The 13,060-nt window shown below is 36.2% G+C and overlaps 2 protein-coding genes and 1 long non-coding RNA gene across 5 annotated transcripts in view; 2 read left to right on the top strand and 1 right to left on the bottom strand.

Annotated features, from left to right (window-relative positions):
- LOC135841164 (uncharacterized) overlaps positions 1 to 13,060 on the top strand; it is a 264,305-nt gene that overhangs the window by 185,338 nt on the left and 65,907 nt on the right. The window lies entirely within an intron of this gene.
- LOC135841137 (transcriptional regulator ATRX homolog) lies at positions 3,403 to 6,295 on the top strand. Its single transcript, XM_065357954.1, has one exon. It carries the CDS (start codon positions 3,625 to 3,627, stop codon positions 4,918 to 4,920), a length of 1,296 nt encoding a protein of 431 aa, XP_065214026.1. The 5' UTR covers positions 3,403 to 3,624; the 3' UTR covers positions 4,921 to 6,295.
- LOC135841043 (uncharacterized) lies at positions 7,426 to 8,709 on the bottom strand. Of its 2 annotated transcripts, XM_065357830.1 has the most exons (6): positions 8,591 to 8,709; positions 8,422 to 8,514; positions 8,283 to 8,342; positions 8,061 to 8,176; positions 7,834 to 7,978; positions 7,426 to 7,552 (listed from the first exon to the last, which is right to left on the bottom strand). In XM_065357830.1, the coding sequence occupies exons 2-6, from the start codon at positions 8,480 to 8,482 to the stop codon at positions 7,533 to 7,535; spliced, it is 402 nt and encodes a 133-aa protein (XP_065213902.1). In that variant the 5' UTR covers positions 8,483 to 8,514; positions 8,591 to 8,709; the 3' UTR covers positions 7,426 to 7,532. The 2 variants fall into 2 exon arrangements, with proteins under 2 accessions (XP_065213902.1, XP_065213901.1); XM_065357829.1 differs by lacking the exon at positions 8,591 to 8,709 and having other exon boundaries at positions 8,422 to 8,584.

The following is a 13,060-nucleotide window of genomic DNA, read 5'->3' as shown; positions in this document are numbered from 1 at the left end:
GGTGACAATTTAAATTTGTAAATACTTGGATATGAAAAATTGCTGCATCAGTTACTAACTTGAAAGTTTTTGAGCATAAGTGAGTACTTCATAGAAAAATGAATCAAAATTCTGGAATGAGAGTCGTACCTTGATCATCATGCTAAACCATCTTGAATAAAGTAATGAACATAAATTTTTCAAAAGGGTTACCTATCTCGTAATAATCCAACATTTGTAAATAAATGGTCAGCACGCGAGATAACGTTCAGGGTAAATTCGTAACAAACTCACAGAGTTTATCTCATCGAAGCAGGTGATGATGCGAGTAAAAGTAATTGCTGTTCGGTCGAGACGAAAGAGTTAGGTGTAGTACGATATACTTAGAAAGTAATTTACTTTTTCTTTTGAAGCAAAAAACAAAAGTAATAAATCCACGTGCGAGATGTGTTATACTGTGTAGTCAGGTATAGGTACAGCTTAAATTTACCGCCAAGTTGTTCGAGAAGCGTAACGTCAACATGTATGTGTATTAGTGGTGCATTCGTGATTGCTTGGAAAACCGGCGAGGGTGGGTTGGAGGGAGTGTAGTGAAGGAATAGAGAACAAGCGTACGAATGAGTATCTTGCAATGGTTATCTTTACCGATAGACGTGTGCTGGTGCTGTATTGTTTTGCGGATACATAGATGTACAATTACTAAGTATTTATGTTCGTGCTGACACGTAAATGTATTTGTAATTACTGGACGTGGTTGAAATATATTAAAACTGAGAGCTACAGTTCGGCATCCACGAATTTTATGGTTGTGTTTGAAGAAAAAGATGGACAGATGTTCCTTTGCAAGTTTTTTGTACTTTATTTGTCAAAAATAGAAATGCACTCGTTCTTGGCTGGTTTCGTAGCTAAATGAAGTAGGGTCATCCCACGTCAATTCAATCAAGAAATGGTAGGGGGCGGCGAATTTTTGGAAATTTTTCCCGTGGAAGATCTTCTGAAGGAATGACCAATGCCGCAAATCGCAGCCCTTTGGCCCTTTTTTAAAAGCTGCTAGGGAGTGTCAAAGTTTTTAGTGAAGTTGAAATATCATCCATTTCAGCAGAGGATTACTCTATGACCGCGATACCTACCAAAATGGAACTTTTTCCAATAGTTAACAGTTTTGAAAGGCTTTTTGGTGATATCATAGAAATTTGTGTTGCCACTTTTTTTCGTACGAAAAATTAGCTCGAAAAGTTTCAAAACGTAGTTTTCATATCGTTCCAACTCTCAAAAATTCTGGAAAAAATATAATAAGGACAAATTTTCATGCTGAACAACATATTAAAAAATTGGGATGGCATTATTTCGTAAAGTCGATTTAAAAAAATTGAATAGTTGCGAAAAATTGCGATTTTTTAATTTGAAACATGAAAAAAAGTTGTGACTGGTGAAGTTTACTCATTTGACCCCTATTTTTACGTATCTGTTGAAAGGTTCCCGGCCATTCCCCCGAATGGAAAAATCCCGAATCAAAATTTACCCGAATGAATTGATTCCCGAATAGATTTTGAATTTTTTAAATTTTTTATAAAGCTTTCAATGGAGTTTCAATTTTTTATAAAACTTTAAATTTTTTATAACTTACACACGGACGATGTAACTTAAGGTTTGCAGAAATACAATTTCTTCATTTCGTTCAACGTAATCACATCGTAATTTCTTACGATGCCACTGATTTGATTTTGGAGGTCGATCCATTTCCTTTTCGGTTGTGCTTTCACCCTGCGTCCCATGCTTAATTCTGATACCGCGACCTCGGTATGCGCTTGTTCCTTTTGAATTTCTCGAAGGGCGACATGGAGATCCGGATGGTTCCTTCCAACCATCAGGTGGAATCGAAAAACAACTTATTATTCTCTATATCTTTGCCATTGCAAGGAGTTATGAGAGTTCTATACTGTGCTTCGTACTCGTAAACTGCAAACGCCTTGCCACGGTAATGATTTGAAATTTTTGTTCGGGTAAAAAACATTCGGGAACCAGAAATTCGGGGAAATGGATTCGGGAATTGGCATTCGGGGTAGCAAAATTCGGGCAAAATATCATTCGGGGTTAAATCCGTTCGGGCAAATGGATTCGGGAAATTGTCCGTGAATCCTGTTGAAAAAGTTGAAAAAGCCCCGTCACTCGATGAAATAAACTCATCACAAAAAAGTCTAAATTCGAAAACATTGAAAAAATGAATGAATTTTAATTTTCTTGCTGAGTGTAATTTTCATCAACTTTTTCATGAAATACATACATCAGAAAGAGGTAAAAATAAGACAACTGAATATAATGCTTACTTTTTTTAATGTTTGGAATTCAAAATTGAATTTTTTCGAATTTTGATTTTTTTGTGATGAGTTCATTTCATCGAGTGAAGGTTTTTTTTCAACTTTTTCAACGGATACGTAAAAATAGGGGTCAGATGGGTCAACTTCACCAATCAAAACTTTTTTATCATGTTTTAAATCGAAAAATCGCATTTTTTCGAAAGAAATCCAAGTCTTTAAAATCGACTTTACGACATAATGCCATCCTAATTTTTCAATATTATGTTCTTCAGCATGAAAAGTTGTCCATACAAAATTGTTGAGAGTCGGAACGAATATGAAAACTACGTTTTGAAACTTTTCGAGCTAATTTTTTCGTACGAAAAAAGTGGCAACACTGATTTTTATGATATCACCAAAAAGCCTTTCAAAACCCCTAACTATTGGAGAAAGTTCAATTTTGGTAGGTATCGCGGTTATTGAGTAATCCACTGCTGAAACGAATGATATTTCAAGTTCACTAAAAACTTTGACACCCTTTAGCAGCCTTTCAAAAAGGGCTAGAGGGCTGCGATTTGCGCCATTGGTCATCCCTTCAGAAGGTCTTTCCACAGAAGCAATTTCAAAAAAATTGCTGACCCCCCCTCTCCTACCACTTTTTGGTCGAATTGACGCAGAACTGCCCTTTTGCAGGTTCTGTGTAACGTTTTTTTCAAACATTTGAAATCCAGTAGCTCTTGAGTAGTTTAGAGCTAAATGAAGTATAAAATGGACGAAGAATGCGTTGGTATATTTTAACCTCCCTTTTGAGATAAGATGACAACGACGTTTAAAAGGTGGTTTTGAAATTACACCGTGTATAGTTAGCACCTCTTACCTACATGTTGCAGTCCATGTACTCATGAGATACACGTATACGAGTATGTGTAGGTGTAACCGTCAAAGCTTTTTAGTCACGGTTGGTTCGGCGAAGAAAAGAAGAAAAGACCGTGTGCTAAATACCTATTTCAATTAGTTTAGACTGGAGCGATTATACGCCTAATCAACGCGAGCATTTTACCTTTAATAACGCATTACGAGTCGATTTTTCGTGGTGCTCGAAAACAAATATGTTAATTCGGTGTAGGTATACAGAGATACGAGGTGTGCATCGATTGTCCTTACCTCCCTCCCTCGTACGTCATCTTTCGTCACTTCCGATCGCGAGCTAATGCACCTAGAAGTATATAATCTACCGGATATCTCGATTCGCCGACAGTTGATACGCGTATTGTAGACGACGACGATTTACCAGTTCAACGTAAAGATTCGCATTCGCGGTCACCGCCGTATTTCGGTACTCGCAAACATGTCTCGAAGCGGTTTGGTTTCGGTTTCTTGTGTTGTGGTTATCGCGTTTTTCGCCAAAATCGACTGTGCGACGATCGCACGTACAGAAGTTCAAAATAAACCCAAAGATCTAACCGCAGCTGCCAATGTGATCGAGCTAGATCAGCTGGATCCGAGAAATCAGGCTGTTTACAGTAGTTACAGTATTGTCGAGACATCCGGCGGAAATACCGGACCGAATCGAGTCAAGTACACGAAAAATGAATACGAACCTGCCGGACAAAACAGCGAACATAAGCCAGTCAGTGGCCACGGTGGGCGCCCGGATCGTCGAAAGAAATTCCAATTCAACGACGACGACGATGATAGTTCCAGTTTCAGCAGCAGGAGCAGCAGCAGCCCAAAGAGCAGTGATTACAAATCTTCATCTTCCGAGCAAGTGAGTCGACCATCTAAAAGTAAATCATCTTCTCGTAAGTCTTCCTCCGGTAGTAAATCCTCTCCTAAAAGTATCAACGAAATAGTCGAAGGAAGCCCACCTCTTCAAGAGGCCGGTTCTAGCAAAAAATCCACCCTCAGTGGCGGTGATTTGAGCAAAGAAGGATCTTTCTTAAGTGGCAGTATAGGTGACGGATTCGAAGAAGGGTACGATAAAGAAAAACATTACGACAAAGAAGGTGGCAAAAAATATGTCGAAGCCCACAAAGCCGAAGCAGGCGAAAAAGCCCAACAAGGATATAAAAAGGAAGAAGGATTTGACAAAGCTGAAGACGCCAAACATGGTAAAGAAGAGAAGAAAGCAATTGTCAGCGAAAAAGAAGGTGAAAAGAAAGGCCATCTGGAGCAGGAAAAAGAAGAAATCAAAGAATACAAAGGCGCCGATGGCGAAAAAGGTATATCAGTTACCAAAAAAGGAGGCCACAAAAAAGGTCATAAGAAAACCGGTTTCCACAAAGTGCATCATAAAGACGAATACAAAAAAGACGAAGTGTTCTATGACGAAGCTCACAACGGAGACGAGCACGAAGAACATGCCCACGAACACGAGAAGCACCACAAAGAAAAAGGAGGTTCGGCCAAGAAGAATCATGTCGACTCTGGCTACCACGAAGGCCATGGAGAAAAGAAAGGTATTCAGAATAAAGGCCATCACTTTGAAGAAGCCTCAGGCCATAAGAAAGAAGCAGGCCAAGAAGCCCATCACGATAAGAAATCCGAATATGGTAAGAAAGGCAGCGTTAAAGAAGGTGAGAAACATGGTCATGTCGAAGGAGGTTCACATGGCGGAGGATATGCTGATCATGGATACTTCTAAGCTCCATCGCATCAAAATAACTTCTTTATCTAGTCACACTTTATACAGTAAAGTGTTTTTTACCTCTTGTATTATTTTCGTCTTCTCATCTCTGTATAACTTGTAGGTACTTACCTACCTATCTTCCTACCTGTGTAAGTTTTTCCAGGTGAGAGGAGTTTTCTTGCCCCCTCCCCCTCTACCCAAATCCACTCTTGGATTATGGAATATTGTAATTCGAGCTGCTGTAATACGTATACGAGTAAAAACAGTAGTTGTATATTTAACCAGTTACCAGGTTTAGTATTTTTATTCTCACAGAGGGAGGTTGTTATAAACGATAATTCTATTGTCAAGGTGTCTCGGTATACTTATTAGTAATGCTGGAATCGGTCATAAAATTTGAATTCACTTTTTTTTACGTACCTACCTATCTCACAACAGAAGCGTCACAAATATGACGATAATCAAAAGAGTGGTATACTGGAATTTTTCAACTTGTCGTATGAGTACTCGTAGGTAAAAGGTTGACTTTTTATGTGAATATTATTTCTCGACCACATAAATTCGATCGATTAAAATAATTTCACATCGTTTCAAGGAAAAGAAAAACTAGCTAGGGGTTTAAAATATTAGGTAATAATGGTGCGAGGTAGTTGTTTTTTTTACGATGCCAAGTTTTGCTGGTAACTAGTTTTCTATTAGCTTAACCCCGTTAGCCTAACTAAAGAGAAGTGTAATTTACGATCTGTGCTTCTTCTCTTTTTTCTTTCTCATTTACAATTGTTACATTGAAACATATTCGTTAATACGCTTTTGTCAACTTATTCGAGTTTTAACCCATCCAAACACTTCAGTTGGATATTTTACTTCGTGTAAGTTTCATTCAGAATGGAAAGTGTAGTTTTTTGAAACGAATTTAACAGTTTTGATATTAATATTGTAAGGGAGAAATTTGATCTAGGGGTTATCTAGAGTTGTAAAATCGTTTCGAAGAGTGATTATTGGTATCAAATTTTATGATTTTTGATTAAATTTTACGATTGGGTTCGAACTTAGAGTGAAGAAATGAAAACAATTTCGAAGTGTTCGTGTGAAAAGAGTTTCTAGATCAAGTTGAGGTTATAAAATCTTCACTTGGAGCAATTATTTCTACAGCAGACTCCTTCGGTTCCCCTCCCCCTTGAATGAGCTCGAATAATTGAGTGGGCCACTGAAAGGGAGTGAAAAATAAGTACCTTTCATGAGCTGAGAGAAGTTCCAACTTTCTTTTACTGTGGCTCTTCTCGAAGTGGATTTACCCATACGTAAGATTAATTACTTAATTTTATTATATTGTTTAAGATGATTTTTCGTTTTACCTATTCATTTTATGTCGTCTGTTGTGTTTACATGTTTTCCATGGGTATTGATAAATTTTTTTTATACTTACTTCGTAGAAGAATTATTTTACTTTTTTGTAAGAATGTCTACAAAAAGTGAATGTTAAGTATTTTTTTTTAAATATACCTACCTATGTTTATGAAGTATTTTTATTGTCCTCTTCTTATTTTAATGCGATTTAATGAAAAGAACAAAAAATCCAGCATTATACCTGCTAATGATGGTCTCCACTATCACTAATTGAGAGGCGTTTCGCGATATGGGCCCTTGTGGTGATTCGATGTTTTTTTATTTTTTATTGGCGATTCCGACTTACTTACTTTTTCACGAGAAATCGAATGACACGTGCAGTCAGATTTTTCGCCTATCTCATCAACTTTTCGTTCTAAAAATTATTTGAACATGAATACTCAAAAATTCACATTTTTGGGAAATCAAAATCAAAGTTTTTGTTTGTTTTTGATTTTAAAAAAAAATGTCGATGGAAAAATTATTTTATTGTTGTTACCTATGTAAAATTTCATGGCGAATTCGAATTTCTCGATATTTTTTTGCGGGGTAGTCTGTAACGTTGTGTAAATTCGGCTGTTCACCACAAGGTCCCTTTTCTAAATCAAGGATATCAGGCGATGATGAACGAATTTCGTCAAAATTTCCCATCCAACATATATCGAAAAAAAAAATCGAAAAAATCGAAGCGATTCGATGTTTGCTCTCTCCTGAAAAAATTGAAATATCACCACAAGGGACCTTATCGCAAAACCCCTCTCAATTATGAAATCAATGTACGTACCTGATCTATTTTTTTTTTTTTTTTTTTTTAATTCTTTTAATCTTATGATTGATTGCACCATCTGTAATTCTGTTTCTACGCAGAAGTGAAAATTAATTTCAATTTTTTTGTCCTTTTTTTCAATAATTGATCTTATCAGAAATTACTTACATAATCTGAAAGCATCGAGGTTCTAGTGGTCCCAAAATGATGTTAATTTTCAAAAAAGTCGTATCCCTGTTTAAAAAACTGTGTAGAAAAAATTCGATATCATTGAAAATTTTTGAAGAAACCGAAAAAATAATTTGGTGGCTGTGCAAGGCTTCCAAGTCGCTCCTGAATAGTGTTATAGAAATATAAAATGACGAAAGTGTCGAGAAATTTTTTATTTTTACCAATTCAACATTTTATCAAGTTTGAAGGTCTCCGGTATGGATATTCCTGCAATCAGGTTCAACGTACATCTCCTCAGCGACGACTATGACGGAATGCGTCCTTCTGAAGAAAAATCACAATCAGAATAAGCTAACAAAATCAAAGGTAACCACAAAACATGAATTAAATTCATCGATACCCTCGTATCAAGTAAAGTTTGCTGAAAATTCAATCACTTCTCCGTACTCTTAGTGAAGTATTAAGCATTACCACAAAAAACATCAATCAGTTGAGAGCTAATGAAAAATATAAAATTACTGTGCAGATCTTCGTAACAGAATAAGCTAGGTACCTAAACAACACAGTAAATAGGTACTAGATTATATTATGCAGTAGGTACATACCTGCAATCTCCTTCATTCTCAATATTCTAGCCTTTCTCTCGTAGACTGAAAGTTCGCCAACATAATCGATCATTCTCGCAATATCGAACCGATCAGCTGCGTCAAAGTCATGCCGATTCAATGCGATCGATACTGGAAAACATACCTGAAATATACCGCTGTTATTATTCATTCTGTTACACATACAGTTCATAAATCGATACATTCTTTGTGAATATTGATCTCACTGGTTGACAATTATTCTGTTTGTTCTGATTTCCAACGAACCATTGAGCAACGATGATAGCGAAGAAAGCACACGCTGTTTGGATGATGAGATAAAAAAGGACTGTCCACCACGAGTCTAAATCAAAAGTCGTCGCGTAAAATGAAAAAAATCGCTAACACAAGATACTTATGTAAACGTGTTGAGAGTTGATCAAAATGATCAAACAAAAAAAATCTCTTACTAATGATGAGAACCATTGCTGCTTCTTCTGGACACTTGGAAGCATTTTGAGAAAAACTATCTGCAAAACAGAAAAAAATGATTAGGTACCTTACTTATTATACAACCAAACAATGAACAGTGATCTTACAAAAACTCACCAGAAATATTTGCATTAAATGGAAAACTTCCATTAGCTTCGTAAGAAAGTTCTTGATTCATATTCGTAATCTAATACCTTGCTCACATAAAAACTAAAAAAATTACGAAACGAAAAATTTTTTAAAAACACCAATTCACGAAATGAAAATGAACTTCTATTGTATGTACCTATTGCTTGTAAACGTCAGCAGTAACTAAAATTTTATCACACACAGCACACAGTGATTGTGTTTAGCTGTTTTTACTTTCTGGTATTTACACTAACTAGGAGTTTGGACTGGATATTGAAGACAGTGATTGTTGTCGCCAAACCATCTTTCTACGAATCCCTTGTCATTAGTAGGTACCTGTTGTACCTGTCTGCCTTCTTTCTTTCCTCATTCCTGTCCATTGTTCCATCCTTAGTCCCACCATCCCTCCTTCGCGATATGCTATAGAAATACTACAGCATTGATGCATTTTTTAAAAAGATGTTAGGTTAAGTTAGTCTGTAAATATAGTACACGTAAAAGTGGACATCTCGACCTCGTGTTGTTTTCTCTCGCTGATGGGGTGCTTACGGGATGCTCGCATGCTTCAAGTTATACTTCAACTCTTGAAGTTCGGACTGGATATCGATGATACGTCAACGTCACCGTGACGTCAGCTGACAAACTGCTAAACGATTTGGCTTTCAAAGTAAGTTGTTGGATTTTTTTAGGGTCATTCCACGCCCATTCGACCAAGACGTGGTAACGGGGGGGGGGGGGGGGGAGGGAGGTCGGTGTTTTTTTTTGAAATTTTGTCTGTGGAAAGACCTTTTAAAGGAGTGACCAATGGTGCAAATCGCAGCCCTCTAGCCCATTTTTAATGGCTGTTAAAGAGTGTCAAAATTTTCAGTGAACTTGAAATATCATCCATTTCAGCAGTGGGTTACTCGATAACCGCGATACCTACCAAAATGGAACTTTTTCCAATAGTTGAGGGTTTTGAAATTTTTTTTGGAGATATCATGAAAATCAGTGTTACCACTTTTTTTCGTACGAAAAATTAGTTCGAAAAGTTTCAAGACGTTGTTTTCATATCGTTCTGACTCAAAAATTCTGAAAAAATGTATTATGGACAACATTTCATGTTGAACAACATAATATTAAAAAATTAGGATGGCGTTATTTCGTAAAGTCGATTTTAAAAAAATCGGATTGCTTACGAAAAAATGCGAATTTCTGATTTAAATCATGAAAAAAAGTAGTGAACCCATTTGACCCTTATTTTGACGTACCTATTTTTTTTTTCGTTAAAAAAAGCTGAAAAAAATCTTTCATTCAATGAAATGAAAACTCATCATAAAAACATCAAAATTCGAAAAAATTCAATTTTCAATTCCAAACATCAAAAAATGTTTAACTTTATTCAGTTGTCTTATTTTGACCTCTTTCTGACGTATTTCATGAAAAAGTTGATGAAATAACACTCATTGCAAAAAAGTGGAAATTCGTTCATTTTTTGAATCTTTTCGAATTTTGATTTTTTTTGTGATGAGTTCATTTCATCGACTGAAAAGTTTTTTTCATCTTTTTCAACGGATACTTTAAAATAGGGGTCAAGTTGTCCATAATACATTTTTTCAGAATTTGTGAGAGTCAGAATGATATGAAAACTACGTTTTGAAACTTTTCGAACTAATTTTTCATACGAAAAAAATTGGCAACACTGATTTTTAGTCTTTCAAAACCCTTAACTATTGGAAAAAGTTCCATTCTGGAAAGTTTTGCGGTTACCCTATCGAATAATCCACTGCTGAAATGGATGATATTTCAAGTTCACTGAAAACTTTGACACTCCCTAGCAGCCTTTAAAAAGGACTAGAGGGCTGTGATTTGCGTCATTGGTCATCTTTTCGGAAGGCCTTCCCACAGGAAAAATTTCAAAAAAATCGCCGCCCCCCCTCACCACTTCTTGATCGAATTGACGTGGAATGACCCTTTACTGATTTTCAAACAGTTTAAAATTTTGTTAATTGAATTCTAAAGTGAGTTTCATTATGAGTGTAAAGTCACCCATGAAAAAAGGTTAGCTCCACAGATATCCCTACTCAACCTGTTTTGGAGGAAATCGTCCTGTTCCAAAAGTAATCCTTTGTAATCATAATGAATGTCTTCACAGAATTTGGTCAATTTCCTCTCACCTCTGAGGCTCCAACATTTCATTTCGCCATCAACCTTGGAAACGATATTCTCGTCGAATTCCTATAGAAGATCTCCCTTGGCACTTGTTGGCTTCAGGTTATAGTACAAGTGCTCTCTTCACCAGTGAAATATGCAAACAGCACCAGACTTACGGACTCTGCACTTGATGTTCATGTATAGTACATATCTTCTATACCTCGGCTGTAGGTACTTTGGTACCTCGTACCAAAAAACTACCCCTTTTTTTGTCTAAGTGCAGTCATTCTACAAAGTAATTACATAGCGTTAATACGCACTCAATACCCAGCACGCAATCACATCCCCAAAACATCATAATTACTGTACATGGGTTCGCGTATTTGCATGTGCTTCTCATTACCCTAACGTTTATTTTGACGTTAATAACGTCAACAAAACAACAACCGAATAAAAAAAAGTTAAAACTCACGAAACGCATGGGAAAAAAAATTCAAAACGCCGCGTTTAACTCGTTAAATATTAATTCTTTCTAACAATTGAATGAGCATTAAGGTACTTAAATTTTAATCAAACCTTCGGTTAGCTCGAGTAATGGAAACCGATGTGGTTGTGTGAGCACGGTGACATACGCCTACAGCCTGAAATTATTATCTAAAAATACCGGGAAAAGTTTTCATTTATTTATACAAAAAGGCATAAATACATGTACCAATATACGCGTATTTTTTACTGCACACCCTTTCGATGCATTAAAAAAAAACAAACATCGTCGCAACAAATCCTAACAAGTTGATTATCTGCTTTTTTATTATTTTTTTCACTAACCAATTCAGCAATTTGTACGACTCGGAACACGTTCGAGAAGTTTTTTTGAAAATCACATTGCCTTATTACAACCGTATAATTTAACTTCATGAAGTATAAGTGTAGAGGTAAAAAAAAAAAAGAAAAGACAACTACACTAATAATTCACTAACTTTACGATTCCGTAATTTGAGTTTTCTCTCTTTTCGATGATTTAGAGAAGAATCGCGCGACTGGAATAATAATCAAATGACAGGCATATTCTTGGCGATGTGCCTTGCTGGTGTACAATAAAGTAGGCGTATTTACATGTTCACCTGGTGTCGTTGTAACCAGTTTGAACTTATTTTTTTTTTTTGCTTCTATCTTCTTGCAAACGATGGGCAGATCACACTTGTTACTTGCATTATTGTTTGAGAGGAGGAAAAATTAGGCTAACGTAAGTTAAGGTTGAGCACGTGTAGTCAAAATCTCAAAACTGGGAAGCATAATGTTTAGAAAATTTTTGAAAATTTAAAAATGAACTCGTCTGATAAAAATCCAAAATTTCGCGATTCAATTTTTCAAATTAAAATTATAAGAAAATGGAAAAAATTGGCAAATTTGGTCCGAAATGAGGTTGATTTTGTACTCGTAGCCGATTTGGCTGAAATTTGGCTCACTAAAAGTTCATGTCACCAACACCTCTTGGCTCTGAACCAAATTTTCAGCCGCCAAAGTTGATTGCAGCACTTTCCAGAGCGATTCCAATGTGCTGAAAAAAAACTAATTTATGCTGGAGGCTTCAGATTGTCTCAAAAATGGTAGCAATCAATTCGGAGGGTCAATTTAAGGGCATAATTAGGCGAAGTTTTGTACAGTTTTCTCCAGAAATACGTGCTACTGGAATTTTTAAAAAATGTGGAAAATTTTCAACTCGTAAAAAATACCTACAAGTGTGAACTCATCGTCACCTCGAATTCGCGATTCAATCGCCCCGCGCCCTAATCGATTGAGAATATCGAACTCATGGTAGGATTGAAATTTCAGCTGCCGAAGTTGACTACAATCCCTTCTGAAACGATTACAGTGTGCTGGAGGAAAACTAATTTCTGATGGAGGCTTCAGGTTATCTTGAGAGTAGTCTTAATCGATTCAGGAGACCGAATTCAGTATCTAAACCAAATTTCAGTTTTTTATCTTATGGACTCCCCATTTTTATGAAAACCTTGACAGCAAATGAGCTATTTAAGCCATTTTCAAAAATTCGTCGAAATTCGAAAAATCAACTGCGGCAGCTGAAAATTTAATTCGGGTGATATGAACTTCCAGTGAGTCAAATTTCAGCTGAATCGAGGAAACGATTTTAGGAGGCTCCATTCGTTCGAAAAAATTTCCACGAATGGCCCTTGGAGACACGAACCCAAGGAGTCAACTCTCCCCCCCCCCCCCGTTGTCAAATTTTGAAAAAGTCTGCAAATTTTGATAAAACTAGCAAATTTTGACGAAGTCTGAAAATTAAAAACAATTTTAGACTTGATTGAATCACACTCAAACAAATTAACGTTTTTTTACTTCTCGAATCTCAAATTTTCGAAAGCACACCCTCACTTCATTCGGGCCTGTTTACCTCTTTTTCTAACTTGAAATTTTGTAAAAAAAATTATCATTCAAATTCTAAAATTTGGAAACCGAAAAAATAAAACAC

Source organism: Planococcus citri, chromosome 3 (genome assembly GCF_950023065.1).
Source record: "Planococcus citri chromosome 3, ihPlaCitr1.1, whole genome shotgun sequence".
Taxonomy (NCBI): domain Eukaryota; kingdom Metazoa; phylum Arthropoda; class Insecta; order Hemiptera; family Pseudococcidae; genus Planococcus; species Planococcus citri.
The sequence above is the reverse complement of the archived record's forward strand: the minus strand, read 5'-3'. Positions and strand labels throughout refer to the sequence as shown.